This window comes from Dendrobates tinctorius, unplaced genomic scaffold, assembly GCF_039654945.1.
Source record: "Dendrobates tinctorius isolate UK_male_01 unplaced genomic scaffold, ASM3965494v1 ptg000107l, whole genome shotgun sequence".
NCBI classification, from domain to species: domain Eukaryota; kingdom Metazoa; phylum Chordata; class Amphibia; order Anura; family Dendrobatidae; genus Dendrobates; species Dendrobates tinctorius.
The window spans coordinates 13,792,246-13,812,766 of NW_027361775.1; the positions used below are offsets into that span (position 1 = coordinate 13,792,246).

A 20,521-nucleotide genomic window follows, 5' to 3' on the forward strand; every position below is an offset into this window, starting at 1 on the left:
TGAACTGGAAAAGAAAAACAATCAAAGGACTGAAAAAAATCTATTACTGTACATATCAACTCATTTGGAGGAGAGTGGAACTGAGACATACTTGTTGGTATTTTTTGGAAGACAGACTATGCTAAGTTAATACTGGATCCAGATGGCACAATAATATGTCATTTTGCCACAGTAAATTAAGATGTGCTGTATGCACTGTTCAGAGGTGGGGAGGGGGTTATTAACAGCGGTGGTGCCTGCAGGTAACTTCCAAATTGTGATTCCCATGTGTTACTTTAAAGACTTATTGAAAAATTAACCATCTTTCTCATGGGCTAGACTACACCTGGTAATGATGGTAGTAATTGTTTAGACTCTTGGATAAAGATGAGCGAACCTGAACTGTAAAGTTCAAGGTTCATACCAGACACCTGGTGTCCGGTGCTAAACTTTGAACATGGACTTCTCCTAGAAGTACATTTTACAGTTCGAGAGTCAGGGGAGGAGAGAGAGAGAGAGATTTTTCATCTCCAAAGTTCAGGTCCCCATTGAATTCTATGGGGTTCAGGTTAAAGTTAGAGTACAGTTCTGGTACCTTAACTGCAATTTGGACTAAAGTTCAGTCAAACTGGACGAACCCGAACTTCCATGGGTCTGCTCATTCCCTGCTCTTGGGGCAATAGTCAGGAGACACTTGGTGAAAAATTTTCGTGCCTGACAGTGTAATCATCTACTGCTCTTTCTGATTGTTTATGACTTCCATTATATCATTATGTTACTAGATGATTTCCTATTGTTATAAATATTATCATTCTATTTTGCAGGCTTTGACCTTATAAAATGTGAAGATCCTGGATTACCGAACTATGGCTATAAGATACGTGATGAAGGTCACTTTGCTGATACAACTATTATGTACAGTTGCAATCCTGGATATACAATGCATGGGAGCAGTATTTTGACATGTTTAAGTGGCGATCGGAGAGTGTGGAATAAGCCTCTGCCAACATGCAATGGTAATGTTATACATTCATATGCATACCTTGTCTTATTTGTTTAAAGGGCTTGCAAACAGTATAATAAAGCTCACTCATCAGTTGGAAAAACTTAATATAGATGGAGCAAAAATATTTAAATTGTGACATAAACTGGGAACTAGAGGATAGGAAACTCTAAGACCTGAGAGGGTAGGAAAACAAGTAATATATATTTTAAATAATGTTATTTGTTTATAGCCATGAGACCTTTTTGCCTGTTGACAGACTGCTAAATAGAGCAGATTCTAACATATAAATGTTTTAAAAATACTTTCACTCCTTTTAATTTCTAAACAATATCTCTATTTGATTTCTTAAAGCAAACCTGTCAGCAGGATTTTGCTGAGTAAACTACAGCATTGTCATGTTGCCACTGTTATACTGATTAAAATCATACCTGGGGTGAAAAAATCCATCCCGTGGTTCTTGTGTAATCAGTGTTAGAAGTTTTCAGTTAACCAGATGCCTTGATTTGGGGCAGGACTATAGGCAGAGTCTTATCTTCCTAATCTAAGTCAGAGAAAACAAGGAGAGACCTGACCACAGGCCACCCCGAAGCACAAACGGTTTGTCTCGCTCTCTCTTTCTCTATGATGTAGAACATGTTTGTGCTTCGGAGGAAAGGAAGGACAGATCTGCTATTTCAGAGCATGACATTTGAAGTATATTGTTAACAACCAGGTTATTAACAAATTATGAATAATGGTCATAATTTCCAGTTGTGTCTTTTTTAACTTGTACAAGATATTGCATATGCATACTGTATATTTTTTGCTTTGGCTACTTGTGTAGATATTTCCATTTAGCTATGCATTGATGGATTGGTAAAAGAAATTAAGAGATTTTGCTGATTTGTAATGTAAATTTTATGTTTACAGCTGAATGTGGTGGTCGGATATATGCTGCTGCATCTGGACGTATACTATCTTCAGGTTATCCTGCACCTTATGAAAATAATTTACACTGCACTTGGATTCTTGAAGCTGATCCTGGGAAGACTATTAGGTATTACTAGTGTACTTTATCTTACAATGAATATCATATAGGACTGAATATATTATCTCTAATGATTCCCTTACACATTAAACTAAGGCTATGTTCAGACAACCAGTATAAAACTCGGTCAAAAAGCACTTGCAAATTGTTGCTGTCACTGCCTCGTTGTGTAACTCTTGTACCTGACATGGTGGATGGATGCAAAAGCTGCCTGCAATTTACAAGAAATAGTTCGGATGGATTTTCATGGACTAGTCTGGTTATTAGATGTGACTAGTGCTGTGATTTTTTTCACATGGATCTAAAGTCAAGCTAAAAAAATATCCCTTATGCAAGTAGTGTAACATTGTTACTGAGTGAAATTAGTTGTTCACATCTACAGTATACGGAAAAAAACAAAGTTTCTGGGAACATACCCTTATGTTGATAAAAATAGAACATTTCAACCTTAATGAAAGTTCAACTGGTGAAATGTAACAAGCAAGCAATGAGCTTAGCTAACCAATCACAAACCAAAATCTAAAATGAAGTTTGAATTTTTAATCTATTATATCCAATTTGGCTTTAGGACAATTCTTTTTGTGTTTTTTCATTTAAGACAAATTAAATGAAGATAATAATACCAAAGAATTTGTGTTTGCAATCATTTTCAGGAAGAAACTGAGTATTATCTGACAGAATTGCAGGGCTGTCAATACTTTTGGCCACAACTGTACCTCAAAAGATCATTCATTTGTTGGCTTCTACAATCGGACAAATAGTATTGATGTATGGCCATTTTAAATGTGTTTAATTGCCTGTATGGTCTAAAATATGAATGGCCGAATTCACATAACAATTGTTCATTCAATGTATGTTAAACCACCAAGCTACATATAGTTAATGTTAGAGTTGAGCGACTTTAGTCAGATTGGGTTTCATGAAACAAAATTCGTTTCAGATGAAACTGGTCCGACTAGGGCAAAAAAAGTCAGAGTTTCGTCCGAAACCCGACCCCAATGCAAGTCAATGGGGAATAAAAGTCAGCATTAAGTGGATGAATCTCATCCGCTCAATGCCGACTTTTATTTCCCATTGACTTGCATTGGGGTCGGGTTTCCGACGAAACTCCGACCTTTTTTGCCCTAGTCGGACCAGTTTCATCTGAAATGAATTTTGTTTCATGAAACCCGATCCAACTAAAGTCGCTCAACTCTAGTTAATGTATATAACCACTCTATAACAGCACTCCCATTTATATTTATTATTAAGTCTTTGTATATATGTATGTAATGTACTGTGAGTGTATTAATATACTTACCTACTGCTGCTCTCTCCAGTTTCCAGCGCTGTTCTCCTTTTCTCAATGACGTCACAGCAATTACGACTTGCTTGCTCACTCTATACTCTATGCATGAGCCAGGAGTTTCATTTACAATGTAAGCGTATTGAGCCTCATTCTGATGCTACTGGAGAGTCTGCTGCATAGTGACGTCACTGGGAAGAGGAGAAGACCTGAGCTGGACACTGGAGGGAGCGGTGGTAGGTTAGTATATTAATGCACTCACACTATATTACAATCATATATACACATTCAATGAAAAAATATAGAAGTGAGGGCTTCTTTAAGGCTTTATATGCACATATCTGTGTGATGTTACCAATTGAGGAAAATGGAGTGATATTTACCAGGCATTACCCTAGTTACATCCAAATTGCATCTTAGTTGTATCCTAGTTGATCTTGTTTTTTTCACTTCTTTTTTTTCTCACTGAGAGGTTTGCTTGTCATTAAGCCAAAAAAAATTATCCCTGGAAGGTGACATGTTTTCACTCAAATTTATCACTAAGCAACAGATCTGTGAAACACAGATGCAAAACAAATTGGAAGCCTTTAGATTTGCATCAATGTGTCACGGATTCCAAAAATGGACATGTTCTGAGTCACATGGATCACTCTCTTGGACCTGTGATTTTACTGATTGTGTGAATATATCCATTCTACTGAGTGTTGTCTGAGAAAAAAATGGCCAGCACCCGACGTATCACATAGATACGTGAGTGCAACTTAAGACTTTAAATTGATCTTTAACAACCACTTTTTTCAAAATATGATCAGGATCATATTCCCAACTAGCAACAGCGTATTTGCTTTTCTTTCCATATTTCAGCATTGTTAGTTTCACCTCATATATTATAATTGTGTTGATGGTGGTAACTTTTACATTAAAACAAGTTGTAATTTTAAATTTGACACCCTTCAAAAGCCAATGTTCCATGTATTAGTCTCCTAGAATTTATTCCGTGCATTTCACCATCATATTATGTTTGGACATCATTTAAACGACCTCTGCATGTAGAAATGATTGATGCTTATGGAGTGATTTTCCACCAAATTAGAATACACACATAATGGAGCAAATACCAGTATAATGAATGCTGTATTTGCCTTCTTTAAACGTCTTGATTTTTCATTTCAAAACTCAATTTCAAAGCAATACCAGAGGGAATATGAAGATTATTAATATTTTTATATCGGACAGCAACATAACACAGAACTGCAATATATGTTAGTGAGATAACAACTCATTTCCTATAGAAGACCAACAATAAAATTACAAAAATGTTAGAATATACAATTTCATGAAAGTTTTCTAAATGCAATATAAATATACTGCTAATACATCTGGATAGATGCATAATGTACAGCAAGTCTCTCTGGTGTGCGTATGTGTGCGCTGTACAGTATGTTCGCTGTCTTTCTTCTACAGTACGTTTCAGCCAAACATTAGATTTCAAGTGACAGTGCAATGCATATTTTATTATTTACATCTAAACTTTCCATACACTGTCTGGTCTTTTTTCTTTTGCAGCCTTCACTTTATCGTTTTTGACACCGAAGTCTCCCATGATATCCTTAAGGTATGGGATGGACCTGTAGAGAGCGACGTTCTTCTGAAAGAGTGGAGTGGTTCTTCTCTCCCCGAGGACATTCACAGCACATTCAACTCCTTGACATTACAATTTGATAGCGATTTTTTCATCAGCAAGTCTGGTTTTTCCATACAATTTTCAAGTGCGTATAACAAGCCGCATTATAAATCTAACATTATTTGGTGTCTACGTTGCCCGGAAATGTTCCTGTATATATACATGCCCCTGAGTAATTTCATCTCCATGTAGCAAATAAATGAATATAGACGTAAGCTGGAGTCACACATAGCGACTTACCAGCAATACCGACACCAATATCAAGGTGTCAGGATCGCTGGTAAGTCGCTATGTGATCGCTGGTGAGCTGTCACACAGACAGCTTCACCAGCGATCAGCACAGCGATGCCGAGTGCCCGGCATCGCTTGCCATCCCTGTAAAAAATAGAATTAAAATAAAAAATATTGTTATTCTCACCTTCCGACGTCCCACGCAGCCTTCCTCTCTCCACGCTCTGGTCCCAGTAATCCTTTGCGAGAATGACCACGAGACGTCACGGTCTTGCGGGAGCGCGAAGTCTCACGGTCATTCGTGCAAAGGATCACTGGGACCGGAGCGTGGAGAGAGGCAGGATGGCTGCGCTGGACGTCGGAAGGTGAGAATAACAATATTTTTTATTTTAATTCTATTTTTTACAGCTGATCGCTGGTCTCCCGCCTGTCACACTCAGCGATGCGTGCTGGCCAGCGGGAGACCAGTGACGAAAAAAATGTCCAGAGGTTTCTTACAGCGGTCAGCGATACCGGCAGGGGGACCGCTCGCTGATCGCTGTCACACACAGCGATCTCGCTGGTGAGATCGCTGTTACGTCACAAAAGTTGTGACTCAGCAGCGATATCGCTAGCGAGATTGCTATGTGTGACTCCCGCTTTACTTTTCAACTCAATTCAAGTTCCAAACAACATTTCTATCTCTTGCATCTATTTAATATGCAACGCTGGGAATAAATATTCATAGGGACTGTCAAAAGCAACTTTTTGGGGGGGAATCAGAGTTTCATTTGTAAACTTGTTTCCTTTCAATTCCTACTTTCAATTATATTATTTGTGTGGTGGCTCCATTCATGGGCTATTATTAAGGGATCATTGTCACTCCGATTCTGCACAGCAAGTAGAAAATGAAGATTTAAACTGACTTGTGCAATTATATTAATTGTAATCAAGCTACATATTTTTCATCAGAGCTTAATTACTATTTAATCAAGCATAAAATCACAGGCTGAGCTTAGTTTATAAAGTGACCCTTATTTTGTAGATATCACATGTACTTAATGTGCTACGCTCCTAAACTGTCAACAGACAAATACATTGCTAATTAGAAGATAGTTTATTTTTATTGCAACATTGTGATGTGGCTACATAGAGGTGTGTAGAGTCAAGAAGCACAAACGTGAAGTATTTGTCAGATCCTACTAATCAGTTCAGCGAGTATTATGTATCCCAAAGTATGACAATATGGTAATTTTTAATACATTGTCCTCATCATGTCTTAAATTCACAAGTCAGATCATACAATTTGGCTGGTGCATGTATTTGCCAATTACGTTACAAGCCACTCATCCAAATTTCAGGTGAATGACCATGCTATACAAAAATCCTAAAGAGTGTGGCATTCTATTTTCTTAATTTGGCATACCATCTGTCGTGGTGGCATTTGATGCATCTATATACTGTTTTTACTGGCAATACATAGTTAGATTTTTCCTATTATTTAGTGTCACTGTGTACATTTCAAAATAATCTTAAAATATTGCACCTTCCATATCACATGGTCCACAGAACTTCATAATAGTCTAGCACTTTTTCTTCTGTAGTGATCACTTTTCGGTAGCTATTTTATTACTATTAAAGGCTGGATTACATTGAAAAGTAACACATAGTATAAAGTTGGAGCAAAATAACACAGTATAAAGGCAGGTGCAGAAGGCAGTGTTATCAGCAAAACTGCAATCTGACAAATTATTGTATCTCACTCAGACCAATTTTAGTCTATGACGCCTTTAACATGTTTTTTTTAATTGCACAGTGCCGTGCGGCGCTTAGAAACCCGATGTTTACCTTTGTTACCAGCTCCCTGCACCAGCGTGCTGGTATCTTAACGTACACTGCAGGTAACTAAGCGACGTGTGTAGCTTGTTACCCGCGTGTCGCTGTCCTGATCGCTGCTAAGATCTGCCTGTTTGGCAGCTCACCAGCGATCATGTAGCGACACACCAGCGATCCTGACAAGTTCATATCATTGTCGGGCTTGCTGGTGAGTCGCTATGTGTGACTGGGCCCTTAGTTTGAATTACTAATTGGATTACACTGGGCCATGCAAGTCAATAAGTGTGTGGAAAACATTAGACTGTACTTGGATGACATCTGAGTGCAATACAATTTCCGCATATTGACGTAATGGAGTAGATGTAGAAATTTGGTTCTCAAGCGTCTCCAAAATGTGTGCTCCAATTCTCTCATCTGACAGAATCAGAGCACACTATTCTGACAGTCTGATCACATTCTGATCAGAATTTGATCAGAGTATCATTTACATAATTGGCCCAATTTTCTTGGATAAGAGAATCTACAGTCATCTGCACACATCCTTCATTCATAGAATAGGTCATAACTTCTTACAAACTTGGTGAGCACAATTTAAAAGGACTGGCTCATCATCTTACATAAAATGGTACAGAAAGTATTCAGACCCCTTTACATTTTTCGCTCTTTGTTTCATTGCAGCCGTTTGGTAAATTCAAAAAAGTTCATTTTTTTCTCGTTAATGCACACTCTGCACCCCATCTTGACTGAAAAAAGCAAAAATGAAGAAATTTTTGCAAATTTATTAAAAAAGAAAAACCAAAATATCACATGGTCATAAGTATTCAGACCCTTTGATCAGACACATATTTAAGTCACATGCTGTCCATTTCCTTGTGATCCTCCTTGAGATGGTTCTTCTCCTTCATTGGATTCCAGCTGTGTTACTGATAGGACTTGATTTGTAAAGGCACACACCTGTCTATATAAGACCTTACAGCTCACAGTGCATGTCAGACCAAATGAGAATCATGAGGTCAAAGGAACTGGCCAAGAAGCTCAGAGACAGAATTGTGGCAAGACACAGATCTGGCCAAGGTTACAAAAGAATGCCTGCAGTACTCAAGGTTCCTAAGAGCACAGTGACCGCCATAATCCTTAAATGGAAGAAGCTTGGGACCACCAGAAGTCTTACTATACATGGCCATCCAGCCAAACTGAGCAATCATGGGAGAAAATCCTTGTTGAAAAAGGTAAAGAACAACCCTAGATCACCCTGGCTGACCTCCAGAGATGCAGTAGGGAGATGGGAGAAAGTTCCACAAAGTCAACTATCACTGCAGCCCACTGCAGAGTGGCCCGACGGAAGCCTCTCCTCAGTGCAAGACATATGAAAGCCCGCGCAGAGTTTGATAAAAAAAAGCACACAAAGGACTCCCAGACTATGAGAGTCTGGATGAAACCTCTTGCTGAGTGCTCGGGACCTCAAACTTAGCCAAATGTTCACCTTCCAACAAGACAATGACCCTAAGCACACAGCAAAATAACAAAGGAGTGGCTTTGGAACAACTCTTTGACCATTCTTGACTAGCCCAGCCAGAACCCAATTGAGCATCTCTTGAGTGACCTGAAAATGGCTGTCCACCAATGTTCACCATCCAACCTGATGGAACTGGAGAGGATCTGCAAGGAAGAATGGCAGAGGATCCCCAAATCCAGGTGTGAAATACTTGCATCATTCCCAAGAAGACTCATGGCTGTACTAGCTCAAAAGGGTGATTCTACTCAATACTGAGCAAATGGTCTGAATACTTATGACCATGTGATATTTCAGTTTTTCTTTTGTAATGAATTTCCAAACATTTCTACATTTCTGTTTTTTTTCAGTCAAGATGGGGTGCAGAGTAGTGATTAGCGAGCGTACTCGGTATTCGAGTTTTCCGATCATGCTCGTGTGTCAAACGAGTATTTTGGGCATGCTCAGAGATTATGTTTCAGTCCCCAGAGCTGCATGATTTGGACAGCCTGGATACATGCAGGGACTGCTTGTTTGTTAGGGAATCCCCACATGTATTCAGGCTGTCTAGCAGCTGCAAATTATGCAGCTGTGGGGACTGAAACATAATCTTCAAGCACGCCCGAAATACTTGGAGGACACCCGAGCATGATCGGATAACTTGAATAATGAGCACACTCGCTCATCACTACTATGCACCCCATCTTGACTGAAAAAACAGAAATGTAGAAATTTTTGTGCACTTGCTCATCACTAGTGCAGAGTGTGCATTAATGAGAAAAGAAATTAACTTTTTTGAATTTACCAAATGACTGCAATGAAACAAAGAGTGAAAAATTTAAAGGGGTCAGAATACTTTCTGGACCCACTGTAGGTAAAATTGTAGAATGTTTGTAAAAACATGCAACTTTATAATTTAATTGTTATTAATAATCCTTTGTTGTCAAGAATGGGGATTTTTAATTTTACTGTTTACATCTTGTTGCCAGCTGTGGCCAGTTTCTTAGGCAGATAGTGGATTGCTTTTAACCTTTTTCCTATAAAGATTGTAATCACTTCCTTGAAATGTGCTGGATTTGGCCAATTTCAGTGACCCTGTGCTCCTCTAATCCTGCAGAGGCAAAGCTGCCTCTAATTGATGCAATGAGGAGTGCACATTTTGGTTCAGTAGCTCATAAATGCAGTGGCCTGAAGTGACAATGAATCAGGGGTGTACTGTCTTCCACCAAGCTCAAAGAACGCTGGAATTTGGCCGTTGCAGCTGAAAGGAGGACATTGGTAAACCAGGGGAGGAGTCCTGTGGAGAAAATTTGAATATTTCAAGTGCATTCTGGGATAAGTGAAGAGTTTCCGTTAGCTCAAAGAACAGTGGATTTTGACCGTTGCAGCGGAAAAGAGGACATCAGTGAACGCTTGCTGCCATCATGTGAATTTTGGCACGGTTTTCACCATTTTCATATCTCATTAACAATAAGAACATAGAAGAGGCCAGCAGCCATTTGGTGAGCTGCATTTCTTGCTACATGTTCACAGACCTAATAGTGGAAAAGCCCGAAATCACATACCAGAAATGCAAGTTTGTGTTCGCATTGGAGGAAAAGCCGCAAAATTTAGAAGAGAGGTTAGCTACATTGAAAATCATTAAGGAAGGTGAAGAGTTATTAGAGAGAACAGAATTATTTATTTTATTTTTTTATTTATTTTACTCATTTATATAGCACCATTAATTATTCAGTACTTTAAACACATTATTGACTCTTTCACAGATGGGGCTCACAATCTAAATTCCCTTTCAGTATGTCTTTGGAATGCTTTGTCTTTTGAATTATCTCTTCAAGTTACAGAAACAGAAGAAGAAATTTGAAGTGCACCTGAAGAAACAGAGGAATGGAAGCATGTGACCCAGAGGAACAGAAGGATCAGGAGGCAGTAATCACCCATACTGCTCAGGAACCAGTTCCAGGCTCTCACACAGGAGATCAATGAAGAAATACATCAAGAAAAAACTTTGCCTACAAAGAACACCCTTGCACGCCCTCAGAGTCCTCCTGGATGGAGAGAGATAAATATTGTGAAGAAGAAATGGAGAGTTGTGGTCATGGGGGAGTCTGTGTTTAGAGGAACAGAGGCAGACCAGATATACCCTCAAGAAAAACATGCTGTCTTCCAGGTGCAAAACTTAATTATGTGTCTGACAGGATATCAGGACTCTTCAGACATACAGATGACTACCCATTCCTGCTGATACATGTTGGGACAGATGACACTTCAAGAATGGACCTCAAAACCATCTGCAGTGACTTTGAAAACTTAGGTAAGAAAGTGAAAGAACTGGGCCCGCAAGTGGTCTTCTCATCCATCCTCCTAGTGGATGGCTATGGACAAGGAGGTGGAATAAGATTCTGCAGGTGAACAACTAGCTATGTTGATGGTGCAGTCAGTAAGGATTTGGATTTCTGGATCACAGAGTGAAATCCCTATACCATGGACTACTTGCTAGAGATGAGGTGCACCTTGGGAAGACTGGAATACAAGTATTTGGAAGTCATCTCGCTACACTCATCAGGAGAGCTTTAAACTAGAACAATGTGGGAAGGGAAGCAAAAGGCCAGAAAAAGCCATACACCTGACTAATACTATTGAGAACTCTGCTATTAGAAGTCGAAAGGAAGAACAAAGGCAAAAAACAAACTAAATAATAAAAATATTAGAGAAAAAGAAACCAATCACAGAGTGAAATGTTTCTATACAAAAGCACAAAGCATGCTCAACAGACATGGAGAACTGGAACTACTAACACAGGAAAAGAAATATGATATAATTGGAATCACTGAAACTTGGTGAGACGATACACATGATTGGAATAAAAAGCAAGAAAGAAACAACTTATTTGCGAGACACAGACTTGATAAATGAGGAGAAGGCTTTGCATTCTAAGTTAGAAAAGCGTATACCTACACAGAGATTGAAACTTCAGAGACTGGGAGTTTTGTGGAACTGTTTGGGTAAGAATACAAGCAGAGAACAACGGAAAGGACATGATTGTAGGCATTTACTACAGACCTCCTGTGCAAGCTGAAAATATGTATGAACTCTTTATGCATCAAATGGCCAAGTTCTCCAAAAAATATGACATTGTGGTCATGGGAGATTTCAACTATCCAGACATTTGTTGGGATTCTCTCAGGGAAAACGAACAGGTCAAGCCAATTCTTATCCTCTCTTGCTGACAGCTTTATCTTCCAAAATATAGGGGAGAAGACAAGGGGATCTGCTACCTTGGATCTAATCCTTATAAACAGGGAAGAAATAGTTGAGGAGGCAAAAGTGGCTGGGACCCTAGGAGGTAGCGACCATGCTATTTTAGAATTTTGGTTAACTAGAGGAGGAAGACCCGTGAAGACTCAGACGTCAAGGTTAGATTTCAAAAAGGCAGATTTTAAGGGATTCAGAAAGAGAATTGGAGGGATCCAATGGCTGGATATCCTTAAAGACAAAAATGTCCAGGAAGGATGGGAAATCTTAAAAAATGATATTCTCAAAGCACAATCGTTAACAATTCCAAAAAGAGGGAAGAATAGGAAGAATGTAGGGAAGCCAGGATGGATGAACACAAAACTTAAACACATGCTAAAAAAGAAGAAAGAAATGTTTATCAAATGGAAAGAGGAAGGCATATCTAAAGAAGAATATAATGCTGTCTGTAGAATCTGCAGGAGATGCATCAGATTAGCTAAAGCTGATAATGAATTAAGGCTTGCAAAAGACATCAAAAGCAATAAAAAAGGATTTTGAGGATATGTCAAAAGTAAAAGAAAAGTCAAAGATGCTATAGAATTTTTACAAGATGATAATGATGAAATGGTTTTAAATTCCTATTTTGCAACTCTTTTCTCTCAGAAAGGAAATGCAACATCAAATGATCATCACTGTCCTATTCAAGGAATGGAAGAATCCAGGCTATCTATAATAAGAAAGATAGTGAGGGAATACTTAGCAATCGTAAATGAATTCAAGCCTCCAGGTCCAGATGAATTACACCCCAGAGTACTGAAGGAGATAGCAGAAGAAATATTTGAATCACACTCCATAATCTTTGAAAATTCTTGGAGAACAGAAGTCCCAGAATACTGGAGAAGAGCAAATGTTGTTCCTATCTTCAAAAAGGGGAAGAAGGTGGACCCAGGGAACTATAGGCTGGTGAGTCTGACTTTTATACCAGGAAAGATCTTTGAACATATTATTAAACAACATGTATGTAAGTACCTGGATAAGAATGAAGTGATTAATCAGCATGGGTTTGTAACTAATAAGTCATGTCAGACTAACCTAATTTCCTACTATGATAGAATCACTGACTGGGTGGATCAGGGAAATGCTGTAGCTATAGTATATCTTGACATCACCAAAGCATTTGACAAAGTATCTCACACCATCCTTATTGAAAAAAAAATGGCTAAGTATGGAATGGACAAGGCAACTGTTAGGTGGATTCATAACTGGCTTAGTGATCAGACCCAAAGAGTCACTGTAAATGGCTGCACATCCAGTTGAAAGAATGTCTCAAGTGGAGTACCACAGGGCTCTGTCCTAAGCCCTGTATTGTTCAACATCTTTATCAGTGATTTATATGAAGGAATTGAGGGTAAACTGCTTAAATTTGCTGATGACACAAAGCCAGAAAGAATAGCTAATACTAGAGCAGAGATAGGATTCAAAAAGATAATTAAACTAGAGCAGGGGGCAGCAAATAATAGAATGGTTTTTAACAGGGAAAAATGCAAAGTACTACATCGGGGCCATAAAAATTTAAAAAGGATATACAGCATGGGAGGAATAGGGCGAAGCAACAACAAATGTGAAAAAGACTTGTGTATACTAATAAATCATAAACTGAACATTAGTCAACAGTGTGACGCAGCAGCAAAAAAGGCAACTACAATTCTGGGATGTATTAAAAGAAGCATACAGTCTAGATCATGTGATGTCATTATCCCCCTCTATTCCTTTTTGGTCTGACCTCATCTGGAATACTGTGTCCAGTTCTGGGCACCACATTTTAAAAAAGACATCAACAAACTGGAGCAAGTTCAGAGAAGAGCGACCAGAATGGTGACCGGTGTGCAAACCATGTCCTATGGGGAACGGTTACAGCATTTGTGAATGTTCAGCTTGCAAAAAAGAAGCGTGAGAGGAGACTTTATAGCTGTGTACAAATATCTCAAGAGCTGTCACGTTGTAAAAGGATCATCTTTATTTTTATTTGCACAAGGAAAATCTAGAAGCAATGGGATGAAACTGAAAGGGAGGAGACACAGATTAGATATTAGAAAAAAATTTTTGACAGTGAGGGTGATCAATGAGTGGAACAGGCTGTCACGAGAGGTGATGATTTCTCCTTCAATGGAAGTCTTCAAACAGAGCTGAACAGACATCTGTCTGGGATGATGGTTGAACCAGATGACCCAGGAGGTCCCTTCCAATTCTACCATTCTATGATTCTATGATTCTAACAAGTTAATGGGAGTAACTGGGAGGCAGCGAGAGGTGCATTCTTGTTTATCAAATTGAGACAATGGCAATAAAGCAAAGAAAAGTGAGGTAATAATAAGACCATAATGTCTAAATTACTATGTAGCATGCACTAAATTTTGATTTATAAACATTAATAGAAGTGTGCACTTCTTTACCAGTAAGTGAGGCTGTGAGGCAAACAAAAGCTCGGGGGAAGCAGTATTTTCACTGCGAAACACGTGTTGGGGTGCACAAATCAGCGCTCTCTTTGCACCAGGACATGATGGGTATGTACAAACAATGATATTTCTCTTCCCCTTCGTTTGGGCATCTGTGCAATAGATATAACATATAGTGCTGAACCTTTTTTTTTTCTCTCTGCCTGCATTGTACTGCACTCGCTACTGCGAGCACGCTGGTTCGGTGGTGATGTTTTATTGCCCTCCTTATGATATGCTGCATTTTCAGATTATATTGTTCACAGCGAATTAGACATCAGTGGGGTTCATACTCATTGCCACAGCATTATAGATTCATACTGCCAGAGTCTAGTGCAATATACTTTTGTGGATTAACTCTTTTCAGTGCAGATTCCCCAGCACTTTTTACTTGCACTAATTCATTTCCCTCACAAAGGGCCTGAGTGCTTTTCACATGAAAACAAATTTATTTGTTGCTGATTTGTCTGTTTCAGTGGGCTCCGGGCATTCATTTATTGCCTTTTTATTATACTATCATGATTGTTCTGTTACTCTATATGTGCCTGTTTTTTGTCAATAAAATTTTGTACTGCTTTAGATAGATCTGGACTCCAGCATTCTCTTGTTTCTTTCCAATTTAGTGGGAGTCGTCTCTGTTGATTGAGACTACATGAGGCATAATTCTTGTACTTACAGTAATGGCCTAAAATGCTTCTTTGGAGAATTTTCTTTATAGCATTCTTGGGTGCAGCGCAGGGCTGCCACTAAGCCCCGCCCCCAGCTGCGCCCCCTCCGGTCAGTACCTCCTCTGATCGCATGAGACTGATCATGCGCTGACCGTGCGCTGGTCTGATTTTGCTGGCGCTACACCCTTTTGGCGCTGCGCCAAGAGCACAAAAATGCAACACAGCATGTTTTTGTGCACTGGGAGCAGCGCCAAAAGGGTGCAGCACCAGCAAAATCAGATCAGCGCACAGTCAGCGCACGATCAGCGTATCCAACAATAAATATAGGATACGCTGATTGCATGCAGCCTCATGCGATCAGAGGAGGAACTGACCGGAGGGGGAAAGGCTGGGGAGGGGCTTAACAGCGCCCCTGCGCTGCGCCCAAGAACGCTAGTGTGAAATTAGCCTAAGTAGTAATACAAATGGTCCTTGTAAAAAACTAGCATAAAGGAGTTGGCAACTTTATAAGTCATTGAATTTGTAATCTTAGGTATTGAATTACACTCTTTGCAATGGAATATCTTTCTGCATTGTGATATCTTTGCAATTTTAAGAATGACAACATCTTTAGGTTTAACCAGGGATACAAGTGTGACCACACAGCATTTTATCTTAATTAAGCAGACATCTATTTTCAGTAAGCTAGGAAAAATATACTGTTATCTATATGTTTAAATTTGAATTTAAGGGTTTGTTTTTTGATTGGTCAAGAAAACAAATGTAAATTAACCTCAACATCATCTTCCTCTTGACCTCTGGATGCTGGCTTGAAGGACAATGGTTGTGAGTAGAGTTGAGCGAAACGGGTCGAAAAAATTCAAAAGTCACCGACTTTTGGCAAAGTCGGGTTTCATGAAACAAAACCCGACCCTAGGATGAGGTCGGCCACGAGGTCGGTGACTTACGCGCCAAAGTCGCGTTTCAAAAGTTTGTTTTGCGCTCTTTTTCAGCCAATCAGGATCCACGGACACTGTGGGCAACGTGATGATATAGGCACGGGTCACCACCATCTTTCAGAAGGGCATGCGAGTGATTGGCTTGCTTTGGTGGGCGTCACAGGGGGTATAAAAGGGCGTGCACGCCGACCGCCATCTTACTTCTGCCGATCTTAGTATAGGGAGAGGTTGCTGCTGATTCTGTAGGGAGAGCATTAGGCAGGGAAGAAGACAAAAAAACTGCTTCTGCTGCTAGCGATTTGGCCTGCACAACACACCAGTCACTGTGTGTGCAGTGCAAGGGGAGGCTATATAGTGGTGTATCAGTGGTGTTGGTTGTTGGGCTGCCTTTTAAGGCTTCCTGACAGGCTGGCATTGCTGTTTACCCACTGCTCCGCAAACTGCTTTTTTAAAAGCAATCCAATCTCCCTTATCCTCTAGTCACTTTTGTCACAGCTGTGCCATCGAGCCTGTCACATAGCGCTCAGATATTCATTGGGCCTCACACAATCCAAAAGTGTCCAGTGTCCAAAAGTGTGTGCAGAGATTCAAAATCTCCCTTATCCTCTAGTCACTTTTGTCACAGCTGTGCCATCGAGCCTGTCACATAGCGCTCAGATATCAGTGGGCCTCACACAATCCAAAAGTGTCCACTGTCCACAAGTGTGTGCAGAAATTCAAAATCTCCCTTATCCTCTAGTCACTTTTGTCACAGCTGTGCCATCGAGCCTGTCACATAGCACTCAGATATCAGTGGGCCTCACACAATCCAAAAGTGTCCACTGTCCACAAGTGTGTGCAGAAATTCAAAATCTCCCTTATCCTCTAGTCACTTTTGTCACAGCTGTGCCATCGAGCCTGTCACATAGCGCTCAGATATCAGTGGGCCTCACACAATCCAAAAGTGTCCAGTGTCCAAAAGTGTGTGCAGAGATTCAAAATCTCCCTTATCCTCTAGTCACTTTTGTCACAGCTGTGCCATCGAGCCTGTCACATAGCGCTCAGATATCAGTGGGCCTCACACAATCCAAAAGTGTCCAGTGTCCAAAAGTGTGTGCAGAGATTCAAAATCTCCCTTATCCTCTAGTCACTTTTGTCACAGCTGTGCCATCGAGCCTGTCACATAGCGCTCAGATATCAGTGGGCCTCACACAATCCAAAAGTGTCCACTGTCCACAAGTGTGTTCAGAAATTCAAAATCTCCCTTATCCTCTAGTCACTTTTGTCACAGCTGTGCCATCGAGCCTGTCACATAGCGCTCAGATATCAGTGGGCCTCACACAATCCAAAAGTGTCCAGTGTCCAAAAGTGTGTGCAGAGATTCAAAATCTCCCTTATCCTCTAGTCACTTTTGTCACAGCTGTGCCATCGAGCCTGTCACATAGCGCTCAGATATTCATTGGGCCTCACACAATCCAAAAGTGTCCAGTGTCCAAAAGTGTGTGCAGAGATTCAAAATCTCCCTTATCCTCTAGTCACTTTTGTCACAGCTGTGCCATCGAGCCTGTCACATAGCGCTCAGATATCAGTGGGCCTCACACAATCCAAAAGTGTCCAGTGTCCAAAAGTGTGTGCAGAGATTCAAAATCTCCCTTATCCTCTAGTCACTTTTGTCACAGCTGTGCCATCGAGCCTGTCACATAGCGCTCAGATATCAGTGGGCCTCACACAATCCAAAAGTGTCCACTGTCCACAAGTGTGTGCAGAAATTCAAAATCTCCCTTATCCTCTAGTCACTTTTGTCACAGCTGTGCCATCGAGCCTGTCACATAGCGCTCAGATATCAGTGGGCCGCACACAATCCAAAAGTGTCCAGTGTCCAAAAGTGTGTGCAGAGATTCAAAATCTCCCTTATCCTCTAGTCACTTTTGTCACAGTTGTGCCATCGAGCATGTCACATAGCGCTCAGATATTCATTGGGCCTCACACAATCCAAAAGTGTCCAGTGTCCAAAAGTGTGTGAAGAGATTCAAAATCTCCCTTATCCTCTAGTCACTTTTGTCACAGCTGTGCCATCGAGCCTGTCACATAGCGCTCAGATATCAGTGGGCCTCACACAATCCAAAAGTGTCCACTGTCCACAAGTGTGTGCAGAAATTCAAAATCTCCCTTATCCTCTAGTCACTTTTGTCACAGCTGTGCCATCGAGCCTGTCACATAGCGCTCAGATATCAGTGGGCCTCACACAATCCAAAAGTGTCCAGTGTCCAAAAGTGTGTGCAGAGATTCAAAATCTCCCTTATCCTCTAGTCACTTTTGTCACAGCTCTGCCATCGAGCCTGTCACATAGCGCTCAGATATCAGTGGGCCTCACACAATCCAAAAGTGTCCACTGTCCACAAGTGTGTGCAGAAATTCAAAATCTCCCTTATCCTCTAGTCACTTTTGTCACAGCTGTGCCATCGAGCCTGTCACATAGCGCTCAGATATTCATTGGGCCTCACACAATCCAAAAGTGTCCAGTGTCCAAAAGTGTGTGCAGAAATTCAAAATCTCCCCTGTCCTATAGACACCTTGTACCTTGTTTTACATTACTATATAGTTTGTTGGATTTTGTCTACATTTCTACCAAAAATGAGGAAGGCTGGTGGAAGAGGCCGTGGAATTGGGCGGGGGTTGGCAGCTGGTAATGATGGTGTTGGTGGTGGATCTGATGGTAGTGGCAAGAGCAAAATAGGACCGAATGCAGGAGGTGCTGACCCTGCGTCATCGTCTGGCTACATAAGGCCTCGAACGCTTAGTTTTCTAGGAGTTGGCAAACCGCTTTTAAAGCCAGAGCATCAGGAAAAAGTTTTGTCTTACATTGCTGACTCAGCCTCCAGCTCTATCGCCTCCTCTTCTTCAGTTGTAAAAAGTAAAAGCACTGAGTCGTCATTGGAGGCTCATGTTCATGAACCACACCTTTCCTTGTGTCCTTCACCCCAACCAAGATTGAAGGATGACGCAGGCCATACTACTGATTACTCCATGGAGCTGTTTTCACATACCATGCCTGGATTATCAAGTCAAATGGTGAATTACCCAGGCCAAGATGAATCTGACATGGAGTGCACTGATGCACAGCCGCTGATGGATGATTCTGCTGGTACATTCACTCAGAACACTACATTGTCCTCGCAGTGTACAGAGCCAGATTCTGACCCTGATGAGACTCAGGTGCCCCTTCCCGCACACTATACCACCATACACGGTGACACAGAGGAAGGTGCACATGACATAGAAGAGGAGGTGATGGATGACCCAGTTGTTGACCCAGATTGGCATCCATTGGGGGAAGAGGGTGCTGCTTCCAATAGCTCAGATGAGGAGCATCCACAGCAGACATCGACATCACAACAGCTGTTATCTGGCAGGCCCGGAGCACTCCAAAGACAGGTTCCAAACATCAAAAGAGTTGCTGGACAGCTTGTCCAGAGGGTCAAAAGATCACAGCGTGCTAGGCCGCAAAATGTCTGCCAAAGTAGGAAGAGTGCAGTGTGGCACTTTTTTGAACAAAATCCTCATGATCAGGCCAAGGTTATCTGTAAGAAGTGCGCAAAGACCTTTAGCCGAGGGAAAAATCTGAAAAATTTGAATACCAGTTGCATGCTTAGACATTTAACCAGCATGCACTTGCAAGCGTGGACACAACACCAAACCTCAAGTGCCACATGTGCAACTGATCACAACGAAGGTAGTCAGCAACGCTACATTGTTTCCCCTACTGTAAGCCCACCGGTTAGCACAGCAGCAAATGTTGAGGTGTCGTTGCAAGGCCACAGCAGTCAGGGAATCCCACTGTTATATCAACGAAAGACTGATTCTAGGCCATCAGAAAGAACACCAACTCCATCACCATCATCAACCCTCTCTCAGTCCGCCCTGTCCACCGCTACTTCCACCATATGCAGCTCTCAAGTCCAGCTCATCCTCCCAGACACTATGAGTAGGTCAAGAAAGTACTCAGTCTCTCATCCGCGTACACTGGGTTTGAACGCCCACATTGCCAAACTAATCTCGTTTGAGATGATGCCCTTTCGGTTGGTGGAAAGCACAGCTTTCCGCAAACTCATGGCCTATGCAGTACCACGCTATGACCTACCCAGTTGCCACTTCTTCTCTCGCAAAGCCATCCCAGCCCTCCACTATCATGTGAAAGACCGCATTGTCCATGCACTCAAGCAGTCAGTGAGTGGAAAGGTGCACCTCACAACTGATGCATGGTCCAGTCGGCATGGCCAGGGCCGTTACGTGTCCATCACTGCGCACTGGGTTAATGTGGTGGATGCAGGGTCCACAGGGGACAGCGGTGGTGGGACAGTGCTGACTAGCCCACGGTATAGAAAACAGTTGGCTGTAGGCGTTCGACCCTCCTCCTCCTCCTCCTCCAGAAGCGAAAGCTCGTCCACAGAGTGCAGTCGTACGAGCACTCCATCTGCAGCTGCCACTGTTGCACACGATGTGTCCCCCTATCGAGCAGCTAATGGAAAGCGTCAGCAGGCTGTGTTGCAGATGATGTGTTTGGGCGACAGACACACCGCCGAGGTGCTGGCCGAGTACTTGAAGCGACAAACTGAGTCATGGCTGGGCAGTGTACATCTTGAGGCAGGCAAGGTAGTTAGTGATAACGGCCGTAATTTTGTGGC

The 20,521-nt window shown here is 41.3% G+C and overlaps 1 protein-coding gene across 3 annotated transcripts in view; it reads left to right on the plus strand.

Moving 5' to 3' along the window:
• CSMD1 (CUB and Sushi multiple domains 1) overlaps positions 1–20,521 on the plus strand; it is a 2,734,739-nt gene that overhangs the window by 2,136,684 nt on the left and 577,534 nt on the right. For all 3 annotated transcript variants that reach the window (XM_073589180.1, XM_073589181.1, XM_073589182.1), the window contains exons 24-26: positions 804–995; positions 1,895–2,021; positions 4,864–5,066. In XM_073589180.1, the coding sequence (XP_073445281.1) occupies positions 804–995; positions 1,895–2,021; positions 4,864–5,066 (522 nt within the window). The remainder of the gene's footprint in view (positions 1–803; positions 996–1,894; positions 2,022–4,863; positions 5,067–20,521) is intronic.